The sequence below is a fragment of the Bombina bombina genome, chromosome 12 (assembly GCF_027579735.1).
Source record: "Bombina bombina isolate aBomBom1 chromosome 12, aBomBom1.pri, whole genome shotgun sequence".
Taxonomy (NCBI): Eukaryota; Metazoa; Chordata; class Amphibia; order Anura; family Bombinatoridae; genus Bombina; species Bombina bombina.
The window spans coordinates 6,949,899-6,965,498 of record NC_069510.1 but is presented as its reverse complement, the minus strand read 5'-3'; the positions used below and the strand labels follow the sequence as shown (position 1 = coordinate 6,965,498).

The window sequence follows — 15,600 nt, the reverse complement described above, 5'->3', positions numbered from 1 at the left end:
GAGGTCTAGCGGACCTGATCCACACTGTCGGATCAGATCTGCAAGACCTTTGATAAATAGGCCCCAGAGTGTATATATTGTGCATAAATAAATTATTCCAGTGTCCTATTAAACAAATGACAAATCTCACCAGCTTTAGTTATGCTTTATGACATGTAAGAGACAAGATTACCTCTTGGGGAGGAATGTCAAATGAAATAGTTCTGATATCCACTTTCACAAAGTTGTCTGTGCAGGGCAGCACAAAGAACAGACCTGCAAAAGAGCAACAATGTTTACATACAGTTTGTTCCATTACACCGGACAGCTGCTGCCACATACATATGACCTTCACATAAGCAAGTCTCTTATATTATAGATTAGCATCAGTACAACTCACCTGGTCCTTTTGCTCCTCCGCGCAGGATGCGGCCCAGCCTGAAAATGATAGCGCGCTCATACTCCTTCACAATCTGTAACCGAAATCAGAGGCATTAAACAAGACAAGCCTAAAATACATTAACGTGTCACTGCAGGAACAATACTGAGAGATAAAACTGAAATCATTTCATGTCAGCTCACCAGGAGCTTCTTTTAGTGCTGTTCTTAAACACACATTGTAAAGTATTATATATGTTTTTATTGCATAAACTTAGTCCTGTAAATGCTATAAAACAGGACAATAGCAATGAAATAAATACAATAGAAGCTGAGATTAGAGCTCCGTATAAATCTCAGATCTGTTTGTGTTAGTGCAGCTGGTCACCTGATGGAATATTGCCTTGTTTGTGTTAGTGCAGCTGGTCACCTGATGGAATATTGCCTTGTTTGTGTTAGTGCAGCTGGTCACCTGATGGAATATTGCCTTGTTTGTGTTAGTGCAGCTGGTCACCTGATGGAATATTGCCTTGTTTGTGTTAGTGCCGCTGGTCACCTGATGGAATATTGCCTTGTTTGTGTTAGTGCAGCTGGTCACCTGATGGAATATTGCCTTGTTTGTGTTAGTGCAGCTGGTCACCTGATGGAATATTGCCTTGTTTGTGTTAGTGCAGCTGGTCACCTGATGGAATATTGCCTTGTTTGTGTTAGTGCAGCTGGTCACCTGATGGAATATTGCCTTGTTTGTGGTAGTGCAGCCGGTCAGCTGATGGAATATTGCCTTGTTTGTGTTAGTGCAGCTGGTCAGCTGATGGAATATTGCCTTGTTTGTGGTAGTGCAGCTGGTCAGCTGATGGAATATTGCCTTGTTTGTGTTAGTGCAGCTGGTCAGCTGATGGAATATTGCCTTGTTTGTGTTAGTGCAGCTGGTCACCTGATGGAATATTGCCTTGTTTGTGTTAGTGCAGCTGGTCAGCTGATGGAATATTGCCTTGTTTGTGTTAGTGCAGCTGGTCACCTGATGGAATATTGCCTTGTTTGTGTTAGTGCAGCTGGTCACCTGATGGAATATTGCCTTGTTTGTGTTAGTGCAGCTGGTCAGCTGATGGAATATTGCCTTGTTTGTGTTAGTGCAGCTGGTCACCTGATGGAATATTGCCTTGTTTGTGGTAGTGCAGCCGGTCAGCTGATGGAATATTGCCTTGTTTGTGTTAGTGCAGCTGGTCAGCTGATGGAATATTGCCTTGTTTGTGGTAGTGCAGCTGGTCAGCTGATGGAATATTGCCTTGTTTGTGTTAGTGCAGCTGGTCAGCTGATGGAATATTGCCTTGTTTGTGTTAGTGCAGCTGGTCACCTGATGGAATATTGCCTTGTTTGTGGTAGTGCAGCTGGTCAGCTGATGGAATATTGCCTTGTTTGTGTTAGTGCAGCTGGTCACCTGATGGAATATTGCCTTGTTTGTGTTAGTGCAGCTGGTCAGCTGATGGAATATTGCCTTGTTTGTGGTAGTGCAGCTGGTCAGCTGATGGAATATTGCCTTGTTTGTGTTAGTGCAGCTGGTCAGCTGATGGAATATTGCCTTGTTTGTGTTAGTGCAGCTGGTCACCTGATGGAATATTGCCTTGTTTGTGGTAGTGCAGCTGGTCAGCTGATGGAATATTGCCTTGTTTGTGTTAGTGCAGCTGGTCACCTGATGGAATATTGCCTTGTTTGTGTTAGTGCAGCTGGTCACCTGATGGAATATTGCCTTGTTTGTGTTAGTGCAGCTGGTCACCTGATGGAATATTACCTTGTTTGTGTTAGTGCAGCTGGTCACCTGATGGAATATAGCCAGATATTCTCAGTGCACCAGCATTTTAAATACTGCAGCTGCTCAGAGCGCCAGCAGGGCTTGTATCATGTCAGCAATTAACAAGCACCTAGATTACAAGTTTTGCGCTATAGAGGGTACGAAACGAACGCAACAAAAAGTTGTGTTATTTTATCCTCCATAGCGCTGCCATTACGAGTTTTGGAAAAGCCGCCTTGTGCGTGCGATATGGTTGCGTTAAGCTCCATACCGCACAAAATACAAGCACTGATTTGACGTGCTCGTGCATGCTTTCCCCATAGACATCAATGGGGAGAGATTGTTAGAAAAAAAACTAACACCTGCAATCGTAGAATGAAAAGCTCCGTAACGTAAGCCCATTGATGTCTATGGGGAAAAAAAGTTATGTTTAAACACCCTAACATAAACCCCTAGTCTAAACACCCCTAATCTGCTGCCCCTAACATCACAGACACCTACATAAACTTATTAACCCCTAATTTGCCGCCCAGTCATCGCCGCCAACAAAATAAATCGATTAACCCCTAATCAGCCAATAGGATGAGAGCTACTGAAATTCTATTGGCTATTCAAATCAGGATTTCAGAAGCTCTTATCCTATTGGCTAATTTGAAGGCCCTTTTAAGGGCTATTGGTAGTTTATTGTAGGCTACAGTTTTTTTTATTTTGGGGGGGTTATTTTTATTGGGCTATTAGATTAGGTGTAATTGTTTTTATTTTGGACAATTTCGTTAGTTATTTTTTGTAATTTATTATTTTTATTTTTGTGTAATTTAGTAGTTTTAATTTTTTGTAACTGTAGATATATTTTTTTTAGTAGTGTTAGGTTTTTTTCATGAGAAATTTAATGTATTTATTTGATAGTTATTTTAATTTTAGTATAATAGTAATGGTAGTTTAATTTATAGTTTAAACTTAGGGTTTTTTAATTTCCCAGGTAAGTTTTAATTTATTTTAAGATAGGAATCTTGTAATTTTAATTTAAAGTTAGGGGGTTATTAGGTTTAGGGGTTAATAGTTTAATTTAATTTTTTGCAATGTGGGGGGCTGGTTGTTTAGGGGTTAATAGGTTTATTTAGTGGCAGTGATGTGGGAGGCCAGAGGTTTAGGGGTTAATAACTTTATTTAGTGGCAGCGATGTCAGGGAGCGGCAGAATAGGGGTTAATATCTTTATTATAGTGTGGGCGATGTTGGGGTGCGGGGGAATAGGGGTTAATAACTTTAGTATATTGGCGGAGATGTCGGGGAGCGGGGGAATAAGGGGTTAATAACTTTAAAATAGTGTTTGCGAGGTGGGAGGGCCTCGGTTTAGGGGTTAATAGGTAGTTTATGGGTGTTAGTGTACTTTGTAACATTTTAGTTATGAGTTTTGCAGCGCAAAACTCATAACTACTGGTCTCAGATTGCGGTACGGATCGTGTCGGTATAGGGTGTAACACAAGCTTTTTAGCCCCACTGCAAAACTTGTAATAGCTGCGCTATGGAAATCCCATGCAAAAACATAATTTTTTTCGAGTGTGGGACTGACGTTGCGTTACAGGCTAAAATACTTGCAGTATAGTTATACGGACAAGACTCGTAATGGCTGCATTGCTGTTTTAATGCTGAAATAGACATTTTTTCATCGTTAAAACACGAACACAAAACTTGTAATCTAGGTGAAATTGAGTTATTACTAAATGGTACAAGCACCCTAGGCAATCTGAGTAAGTGCTGTGTTTAAAATGCTCGTACACTGTGCATACTTAAATATACTTTTTAAACATCTACAGCTTTTATTAGAAGCATATTTTCTAATTCCTGTATATTATAAAAATGTGTCTATTCAAAACCGCTCCGAGGGGGAGGGAGGACCAGGGTTCACTACACTCCAAAAAAATATTAGACCAGGGAATAGGGAGGGATGGGGCCCTATAGCTAATAAAAAGATGGGCTGTAAAGGGATGGGGAAAGGGGAAAAAATATGCAATCCTGGAAGGGGAGGGGTCCACTACACTACAGAAAAAAGAATGATTACATATAAAATAATAAAATCTTTAATTTGTTATTGGCAGGCTAGCTGCTCAGAGAACTTTACAGAATCTCCCATGCCCAGAGAGCTTTACAGAATCTCCCACACCCAGAGAGCTTTACAGAATCTCACAAGCACAGAGAGCTTTACAGAATCTCACAAGCACAGAGAGCTTTACAGAATCTCACAAGCACAGAGAGCTTTACAGAATCTCACAAGCCCAGAGAGCTTTACAGAATCTCACAAGCCCAGAGAGCTTTACAGAATTTCCCCCGCCCAGAGAGCTTTACAGAATCTACCATGCCCAGAGAGCTTTACAGAATCTCACAAGCACAGAGAGCTTTACAGAATCTCACAAGCACAGAGAGCTTTACAGAATCTCACAAGCCCAGAGAGCTTTACAGAATCTCCCATGCCCAGAGGGCTTTACAGAATCTCCCACGCCCAGAGAGCTTTACAGAATCTCACACACCCAGAGAGCTTTAAAGAATCTCACAAGCACAGAGAGCTTTACAGAATCTCACAAGCACAGAGAGCTTTACAGAATCTCACAAGCACAGAGAGCTTTACAGAATCTCACAAGCACAGAGAGCTTTACAGAATCTCCCACGCCCAGAGAGCTTTACAGAATCTCCCACGCCCAGAGAGCTTTACAGAATCTCACACGCCTAGATAGCTTTACAGAATCTCTCACGCCCAGAGAGCTTTACAGAATCTCACACACCCAGAGAGCTTTACAGAATCTCACAAGCCCAGAGAGCTTTACAGAATCTCACAAGCACAGATAGCTTTACAGAATCTCACAAGCACAGAGAGCTTTACAGAATCTCACAAGCCCAGAGAGCTTTACAGAATCTCACAAGCACAGAGAGCTTTACAGAATCTCCCACGCCCACAGAGCTTTACAGAATCTCCCACGCCCAGAGAGCTTTACAGAATCTCACACGCCTAGATAGCTTTACAGAATCTCCCACGCCCAGAGAGCTTTACAGAATCTCACACACCCAGAGAGCTTTAAAGAATCTCACAAGCACAGATAGCTTTACAGAATCTCACAAACACAGAGAGCTTTACAGAATCTCACAAGCACAGAGAGCTTTACAGAATCTCACACGCCCAGAGAGCTTTTCAGAATCTCAGAAGCCCAGAGAGCTTTACAGAATCTCCCAAGCCCAGAGAGCTTTACAGAATCTCCCACGCCCAGAGAGCTTTACAGAATCTCCCACGCCCAGAGAGCTTTAGAGAATCTCCCACGCCCAGAGAGCTTTACAGAATCTCCCACGCCCAGAGAGCTTTACAGAATCTCTCATGCCCAGAGAGTTTTACAGAATCTCACGCCCAGAGAGATTTTACAGAATCTCCCATGCCCTGAGAGCTTTACAGAATCTCCCATGCCCAGAGAGCTTTACAAAATCTCCCATGCCCAGATAGCTTTGCAGAATCTCCCACACCCAGAGAGCTTTACAGAATCTCCCACGCCCAGAGAGCTTTACAGAATCTCACAAGCCCAGAGAGCTTAACAGAATCTCACAAGCCCAGAGAGCTTTACAGAATCTTGCAAGCTCAGGGAGCTTTACAGAATTGTGCCCCTTATGAATTCTGCATACTGGGCAGTTAAAAAATTCCAACGTCCCCATAAAGCCTTACCATGCTCATGGTTTGCCATTTGCTCATGTCAAGGTCTCTAGGACACATTCCATTCTCTCTAGTGATACTACAGGGCCGATTTATCAAAGCTTCAACTGTGAATGCGCTGGACGTCCACGTAAAAGTAGACGCCAAGTTGATCCGCCGTAGTTAACACAGCGTCAATGTTGAAATGTTCAACATAATATACACTCCCCCGAGATCAATCCGATGCAAATCGTTGCTTGCTTTATTCAAGCGTAATACTGATGATCTGCCTTCACATTCGACTCTATTTGACCCTCTCACCAATTTATCAAACATTCAACATGTACGTTCGCGTCTATTCCGGCGCAGCGTACCTATCCTACAAAACGCCACTTCTGAGGCCGCGAATGCCATAGAAATTAATGGGAGTCTGAAAACACAGAAATGTTTGCTATACATTTTGGACTCGGAAGGAGGATATTAATGATCCATCTGATCCATGATTCGCTACAGTGAATCCTGTCCGCTGGACTATTAATACATCTACCCCCATGTATATGATGTTCAGTGAATTTTGAATGTGATCTTGCACCTCAGCAAACTCACAAGTGTATAGATGTTACCCACTGACTTCTGGTCTTCTGAGCATCTGCTTAATGCAAATGTTACCCACTGACTTCTGGTCTTCTGAGTATCTGCTTAATGCAAATGTTACCCACTGACTTCTGGTCTTCTGAGTATCTTCTTAATGCAAATATTTCCCATTGACTTCTTGTCTTCTGAGTATCTGCTAAATGCAAATGTTTCCCACTGACTTCTGGTCTTCTGAGTATCTTCTTAATGCAAATGTTACCCACTAACTTCTGGTCTTCTGAGTATCTGCCTAATGCAAATGGTTCCCATTGACTTCTTGTCTTCTGAGTATCTGCTTAATGCAAATGTTACCCACTGACTTCTTGTCTTCTGAGTATCTTCTTAATGCAAATGTTTCCCACTGACTTCTGGTCTTCTGAGTATCTGCTTAATGCAAATGTTACCCACTGACTTCTGGTCTTCTGAGTATCTGCTTAATGCAAATGTTACCCATTGACTTCTTGTCTTCTGAGTATCTGCTTAATGCAAATGTTACCCACTGACTTCTTGTCTTCTGAGTATCTTCTTAATGCAAATGTTACCCACTGACTTCTGGTCTTCTGAGTATCTGCTTAATGCAAATGTTACCCACTAACTTCTGGTCTTCTGAGTATCTGCTTAATGCAAATGTTACCCACTGACTTCTGGTCTTCTGAGTATCTGCTTAATGCAAATGTTACCCACTGACTTCTGGTCTTCTGAGTATCTGCTTAATGCAAATGTTACCCACTGACTTCTGGTCTCCTGAGTATCTGCTTAATGCAAATGTTACCCACTGACTTCTGGTCTTCTGAGTATCTGCTTAATGCAAATGTTACCCATTGACTTCTGGTCTTCTGAGTATCTGCTTAATGCAAATGTTACCCACTAACTTCTGGTCTTCTGAGTATCTGCTTAATGCAAATGTTACCCACTGACTTCTGGTCTTCTGAGTATCTGCTTAATGCAAATGTTACCCACTAACTTCTGGTCTTCTGAGTATCTGCTTAATGCAAATGTTACCCACTGACTTCTTGTCTTCTGAGTATCTTCTTAATGCAAATGTTACCCACTGACTTCTGGTCTTCTGAGTATCTGCTTAATGCAAATGTTACCCACTGACTTCTGGTCTTCTGAGTATCTGCTTAATGCAAATGTTACCCACTAACTTCTGGTCTTCTAAGTATCTTCTTAATGCAAATATTACCCACTGACTTCTGGTCTTCTAAGTATCTTCTTAATGCAAATGTTACCCACTGACTTCTTATCTTCTGAGTATCTTCTTAATGCAAATGTTTCCCACTGACTTCTTGTCTCCTGAGTATCTGCATAATGCAAATGTTACCCACTGACTTCTGGTCTTCTGAGTATCTGCTTAATGCAAATGTTACCCATTGACTTCTGTTCTTCTGAGTATCTGCTTAATGCAAATGTTACCCATTGACTTCTGGTCTTCTGAGTATCTGCTTAATGCAAATGTTACCCACTGACTTCTGGTCTTCTGAGTATCTGCTTAATGCAAATGTTACCCACTGACTTCTGGTCTTCTGAGTATCTGCTTAATGCAAATGTTACCCACTGACTTCTGGTCTCCTGAGTATCTGCTTAATGCAAATGTTACCCACTGACTTCTGGTCTTCTGAGTATCTGCTTAATGCAAATGTTACCCATTGACTTCTGGTCTTCTGAGTATCTGCTTAATGCAAATGTTACCCACTGACTTCTTGTTTTCTGAGTATCTGCATAATGCAAATATTAATTAGTGGTAATTCTTATTCTTACAAAAAAAATTTTATCTAAAATTAATTAGTGGTAATTCTTATTCTTACTAAAAAAAGTTATCTAAAATTATGTAAGGACTTTACACTTATCAGATGAATATCAGATGACAATGCTGTTTAAACCTGTGCTCCTGTCTAATTTACTTGCTGCCTTACCTTTAAGCACATCCATACAGACACCGGAAATGTGATTGCAACAAAGCAGTAGGAAAGTATCACCAAAAACCAGCCACAACATCCGAGTCCTGTATCAGAAGTACCTGCACACATACAGAAAAGTAAAATGTGTATATGTGGCACCCATTTCACAAGCATGATACGTGTAATACAGAGAGAAGAGAGGTAAAATACATATTACACTTATAACAAATACTACAAGAGTCTTAAGTAATATGTATATATGTGGCGCCCATTTCACAAGCATGATACGTGTAATACAGAGAGAAGAGGTAAAATACATATTACATTTATAACAAATACCCCAACAGTCTTAAGTAAAATGTATATATGTGGCGCCCATTTCACAAGCATGATACGTGTAATACAGAGAGAAGAGAGGTAAAATACATATTACATTTATAACAAATACTACAACAGTCTTAAGTAAAATGTGTATATGTGGCGCCCATTTCACAAGCATGATACGTGTAATACAGAGAGAAGAGGTAAAATACATATTACATTTATAACAAATACTACAAGAGTCTTAAGTAATATGTATATATGTGGCGCCCATTTTACAAGCATGATACGTGTAATACAGAGAGGAGAGGTAAAATACATATTACATTTATAACAAATACTACAAGAGTCTTAAGTAATATGTATATATGTGGCGCCCATTTTACAAGCATGATACGTGTAATACAGAGAGAAGAGAGGTAAAATACATATTACACTTATAACAAATACTACAAGAGTCTTAAGTAATATGTATATATGTGGCGCCCATTTCACAAGCATGATACGTGTAATACAGAGAGAAGAGGTAAAATACATATTACATTTATAACAAATACCCCAACAGTCTTAAGTAAAATGTATATATGTGGCGCCCATTTCACAAGCATGATACGTGTAATACAGAGAGAAGAGGTAAAATACATATTACATTTATAACAAATACCCCAACAGTCTTAAGTAAAATGTATATATGTGGCGCCCATTTCACAAGCATGATACGTGTAATACAGAGAGAAGAGAGGTAAAATACATATTACATTTATAACAAATACCCCAACAGTCTTAAGTAAAATGTATATATGTGGCGCCCATTTCACAAGCATGATACGTGTAATACAGAGAGAAGAGAGGTAAAATACATATTACATTTATAACAAATACTACAACAGTCTTAAGTAAAATGTGTATATGTGGCGCCCATTTCACAAGCATGATACGTGTAATACAGAGAGAAGAGAGGTCAAATACATATTACACTTATAACAAATACTACAAGAGTCTTAAGTAATATGTATATATGTGGCGCCCATTTTACAAGCATGATACGTGTAATACAGAGAGGAGAGGTAAAATACATATTACATTTATAACAAATACTACAAGAGTCTTAAGTAAAATGTGTATATGTGGCGCCCATTTCACAAGCATGATACGTGTAATACAGAGAGAAGAGAGGTAAAATACATTACACTTATAACAAATACTACAAGAGTCTTAAGTAAAATGTGTATATGTGGTGCCCATTTCACAAGCATGATACGTGTAATACAGAGAGAAGAGAGGTAAAATACATATTACATTTATAACAAATACTACAAGAGTCTTAAGTAAAATGTGTATATGTGGCGCCCATTTCACAAGCATGATACGTGTAATACAGAGAGAAGAGAGGTAAAATACATATTACATTTATAACAAATACTACAAGTCTTAAGTAAAATGTGTATATGTGGCGCCCATTTCACAAGCATGATACGTGTAATACAGAGAGAAGAGAGGTAAAATACATATAACATTTATAACAAATACCCCAACAGTCTTAAGTAATATGTATATGTGTTTGCAACAATGTTTATAGGAATGTTATACATAGTTACAAACACTGCTGCCATAGAATGCTAAAGACTGTGCACGCTCCTAAGCTCCTATCAGCCTACCTAGCTTTACTCTTTAATAAAGGATACCAAGAGAATAAAGCAAAATTGCTAATAGAAATAAATTGATCGGGCGGATTGCTGTCAGAGGTAGCGGAAGAGTTAAGCCTTCAGGTTCTTTCCAGCGAACCTGAAGGCTTGCATGGAAACAGCTGCATATAGCATGATTTGGGCCGTGATAAATCGGCCCCTCTATCTGAGTCATGCATGTTTCAATTTGACTTTACTGTCACTTTAAGAGTCTCAGCCGTATCATAACTTACAGACTCGGTGGTAACCCTATCAGAGCCTTGGGCGGTACAAACTCATATGCAGTATGCTTTTGCTTAACAATCCGTCAAGCGCATACACATGGCACACAGCTATCAGTCACCTCATAATCTCAATGCTCTGAACCATCAGGTCCTTAAAAGGAGCGGATCAGAATTAAAAATACAAGACCTGTTTATGAACACAGAGCAGTTTAAGTTTAGATAGTTTGTTTTATACCCATGTAGATAATCACAATATTAGTAGTTTTATTTATACTCAGTTAGGTCTAAAGCTTTGCAACTGTTTTGTAGCATTTGTAGCATTTTACCTCAGTAATTTGCAATATTGTAGCAGAATGAATAAATAAATACTCACTACCCGCCTCTCAGATTTGTGGGAATATTTGTTAGAGGATGAACAAAGCCAGCCCTAAATACCACTTAGGTTCAATTATCTGTATCTCGCCAGATCAGACGTGGATTTCATGCTGACCCTCGCAGGGCTGCCCTGGGGGAATTATCTAAAAAAAAAGGGTCAGGTCCTGCGAATGAAATGAATTGAGCTCACTGGAAAGGTAAACTTTACTATGTTAGATGACGTTAGCAGTGAGCAGGGGCTTTCTGCATATAGCATCTTACAATCGCCTCTATTTTCGAATGCATGTGTTTGTCTATTAGGGTTATAAGTATTTTGATAAAAGCTCACCACCTTTTCATTTTCAAAACAAAACTGGCACATCTGTAAGGCAGAAATGTTTACTGCATTACGCTGGGATTTGAGAGAATTTTTTTTACACACCTATGGAATGCCCATTTAAAAAAAACAAAAAAACAATTACGCTTTGTATTTTGATGCACTTTAACAATACAATTTTTTTCTATTTATTTTTGTATGAATGGTTCAGTTATTTGTTTTGTTTGATTTTTAATATTATATTTTAATTGTACACTTTTGTACACCCCATACAAAAATGCAGTATACGCCCCTTAGCGAGACACCATGGGCGAGATTACATATACGGTGCAGGCTTCAGCGCAAGCACTGATAGCTGCGCCACCCATAATATTATCTTGCACATCAGGGTGTCCAACAAACCCCGCCGGCAGTTCATAAAGTGCCGTAAGTCGGATAAACTAGCGATGTCCAGAAATTACCGTAACTACCAATTTTCTGGAGTTGCCAGTGACTTACGGCACTTTAGAGACTGCCAGCGCCTAAGAAAATAAAAAAATATATAAAATCTCCCTTAAAAGTCTAACCCGCCTGCCAAAAATAAACCCGACACGTAAAACCCCTATATCCGCCATCAAACCCACATCGGAACTAATAATAAAGGTATAAACCCCTAAGCTGACAACCCCCACAACACAATAAGCCTAATTAAACTATTAAGCCCTAATCTGCCATCCACACACATCGCAAACTACCTAATAAAAGTATTAACCCCTAAATCCGCCAACCCCAACATCGCAAACTACCTATTAAAACTATTAACCCCTAATTCGCCAAACCCACACAACACAATAATGCTAATAAATCTATTAACCCCTAAACCGCCAAACCCCACAAAGCAAATAACTAATCACTAAGCTACCTAACCTAACACCCCCTAAATTAACCCCATTTACATAAATTAAAATACTAAATTACAATTAAAATAAAAAACCTAACATTAATTTAAAAATAAAAAAGCTAAGTTTAAATTAAGCTAAAATTCCAGGAAATAAAAAAGTCTAACATTAAATAAAATAATAAACAAAATGATCAAAAATAAAAAAATTATACCTAATCCCTATGAAAATAAAAAAGCCCCCCAAAATAAAAACACCCCCTAATCTAATACTAAACTACCAATAGCCCTTAATAGGGCTTTTTGTAGGGCATTGCCCTAAGTTAAACAGCTCTTTTCCTTAATAAAAAATACTAAGTTTTCTATTGCGTTGTGTGGGCTTGGCGGATTAGGGGTTAATAGTTTTAATAGGTAGTTTGCGATGTTGGGGTTGGCGGATTTAGGGGTTAATACTTTTATTAGGTAGTTTGCGATGTGTGTGAATGGCAGATTAGGGGTTAATAGTTTAATTAGGCATATTGCGTTGTGGGGGGTTGTCGGTTTAGGGGTTAATAATTTTATTATTCGTTACGATGTGGGTTAATGGTGGATTAGGGGTTAATATACTTTATTAGTTATTGAGGTGGGGGATTGCGGTTGACAGGTAGATAGATATTGCGCATGCGTTAGGTGTTAGTTAATATTTTCATGTAGCTACGGGAGTTACGGTGCTCACATTCTCAGCGCAAGGCTTGCTGCGTCTGCCTATGTGTGGCGAGGTGAAAATTTAGTAAAATTGGAGTAAAATTGGAGTAAAGTGGCTTTATATAATTATAACAGGGAAATAGAAGTACTGCAGCATTCTTTAATAACCTCGCCCGCCCAGAGATCTTTAGATCATCCGCCCCTAAGTGAATTTAAACACAGTAGACTTAAAGAGATACGAAAGACAAAAATAAACTTTCATGATTCAGATAGTGTGCCATTAAAAAAGCAACTTTCCAATTCACTTCTATTGTCAAATTGATCACAGTCTTTATATATACACACTTGCATGTACAAGAGTTCACTGTATATACATATATGAGTCTGTGATTGGCTGATGGCTATCACATGATACAGGGTCAGGTTATTGCATTGTCTTTGTTTACGCTTTTGTTGGTTATGCAGTTGTATTTAATGATCTTTTAAGTTTTGATATACAAGGTTAACAAAAGTAACATATCTTAATTGTGGAATTAATTAATTATTGCCACATCTTTTTATCCTCAAACTACCTATATATCTATTCACTGCTTGCTTTATGATGCAATTACTTTTAAATATACAAATCAAATGACACTGAACTACTTAGAGTATAACTTTAAAGATTATTTTTGTGTTTGAGATACAAAACATTGTATTTATTTATTTTTGTTTACATATTTGTATTCTATGATTTTACTGTGTGTTTTTAAGTCTTTTTAAGAGGGAGAAAAAGAAAAAAAACTCTTATTCCATAGCTTTTTTATTGTAAAGTATACAATACAATACAATATTGTTTGAGTATATAATAAGGTGAAAATGCAGTAAAACCAGTTTACTGCTATGTAAAGAATATAACCAGACCATACAGATCTTGCAGTATTTACTGTTATGTAAAGAATATAACCAGACCATACAGATCTTGCAGTATTTACTGCTATGTAAAGAATATAACCAGACTATACAGATCTTGCAGTATTTACTGCTATGTAAAGAATATAACCAGACCATACAGATCTTGCAGTATTTACTGCTATGTAAAGAATATAACCAGACTATACAGATCTTGCAGTATTTACTGCTATGTAAAGAATATAACCAGACCATACAGATCTTGCAGTATTTACTGCTATGTAAAGAATATAACCAGACCATACAGATCTTGCAGTATTTACTGCTATGTAAAGAATATAACCAGACCATACAGATCTTGCAGTATTTACTGTTATGTAAAGAATATAACCAGACCATACAGATCTTGCAGTATTTACTGCTATGTAAAGAATATAACCAGACCATACAGATCTTGCAGTATTTACTGCTATGTAAAGAATATAACCAGACCATACAGATCTTGCAGTATTTACTGCTATGTAAAGAATATAACCAGACTATACAGATCTTGCAGTATGTACTGCTATGTAAAGAATATAACCAGACCATACAGATCTTGCAGTATTTACTGCTATGTAAAGAATATAACCAGACCATACAGATCTTGCAGTATTTACTGCTATGTAAAGAATATAACCAGACCATACAGATCTTGCAGTATTTACTGCTATGTAAAGAATATAACCAGACCATACAGATCTTGCAGTATTTACTGCTATGTAAAGAATATAACCAGACCATACAGATCTTGCAGTATTTACTGCTATGTAAAGAATATAACCAGACCATACAGATCTTGCAGTATTTACTGCTATGTAAAGAATATAACCAGACCATACAGATCTTGCAGTATTTACTGCTATGTAAAGAATATAACCAGACCATACAGATCTTGCAGTATTTACTGCTATGTAAAGAATATAACCAGACCATACAGATCTTGCAGTATTTACTGCTATGTAAAGAATATAACCAGACCATACAGATCTTGCAGTATTTACTGCTATGTAAAGAATATAACCAGACCATACAGATCTTGCAGTATTTACTGCTATGTAAAGAATATAACCAGACCATACAGATCTTGCAGTATTTACTGCTATGTAAAGAATATAACCAGACCATACAGATCTTGCAGTATTTACTGCTATGTAAAGAATATAACCAGACCATACAGATCTTGCAGTATTTACTGCTATGTAAAGAATATAACCAGACCATACAGATCTTGCAGTATTTACTGCTATGTAAAGAATATAACCAGACCATACAGATCTTGCAGTATTTACTGCTATGTAAAGAATATAACCAGACCATACAGATCTTGCAGTATTTACTGCTATGTAAAGAATATAACCAGACCATACAGATCTTGCAGTATGTACTGCTATGTAAAGAATATAACCAGACCATACAGATCTTGCAGTATTTACTGCTATGTAAAGAATATAACCAGACCATACAGATCTTGCAGTATTTACTGCTATGTAAAGAATATAACCAGACTATACAGATCTTGCAGTATTTACTGCTATGTAAAGAATATAACCAGACCATACAGATCTTGCAGTATTTACTGCTATGTAAAGAATATAACCAGACCTATACAGATCTTGCAGTATTTACTGCTATGTAAAGAATATAACCAGACCATACAGATCTTGCAGTATTTACTGCTATGTAAAGAATATAACCAGACCATACAGATCTTGCAGTATTTACTGCTATGTAAAGAATATAACCAGACCATACAGATCTTGCAGTATTTACTGTTATGTAAAGAATATAACCAGACCATACAGATCTTGCAGTATTTACTGCTATGTAAAGAATATAA

General features: G+C 38.1%; 1 protein-coding gene across 1 annotated transcript in view; it reads right to left on the bottom strand.

Moving 5' to 3' along the window:
* Positions 1–15,600, bottom strand: part of LOC128642618 (stomatin-like) — a 49,456-nt gene that overhangs the window by 22,107 nt on the left and 11,749 nt on the right. Inside the window, exons 2-4 of the mRNA XM_053695399.1 lie at positions 8,364–8,467; positions 380–452; positions 173–255 (exon numbers count right to left, since the gene is read on the bottom strand). Coding sequence (XP_053551374.1) covers positions 173–255; positions 380–452; positions 8,364–8,467 — 260 coding nt within the window. The remainder of the gene's footprint in view (positions 1–172; positions 256–379; positions 453–8,363; positions 8,468–15,600) is intronic.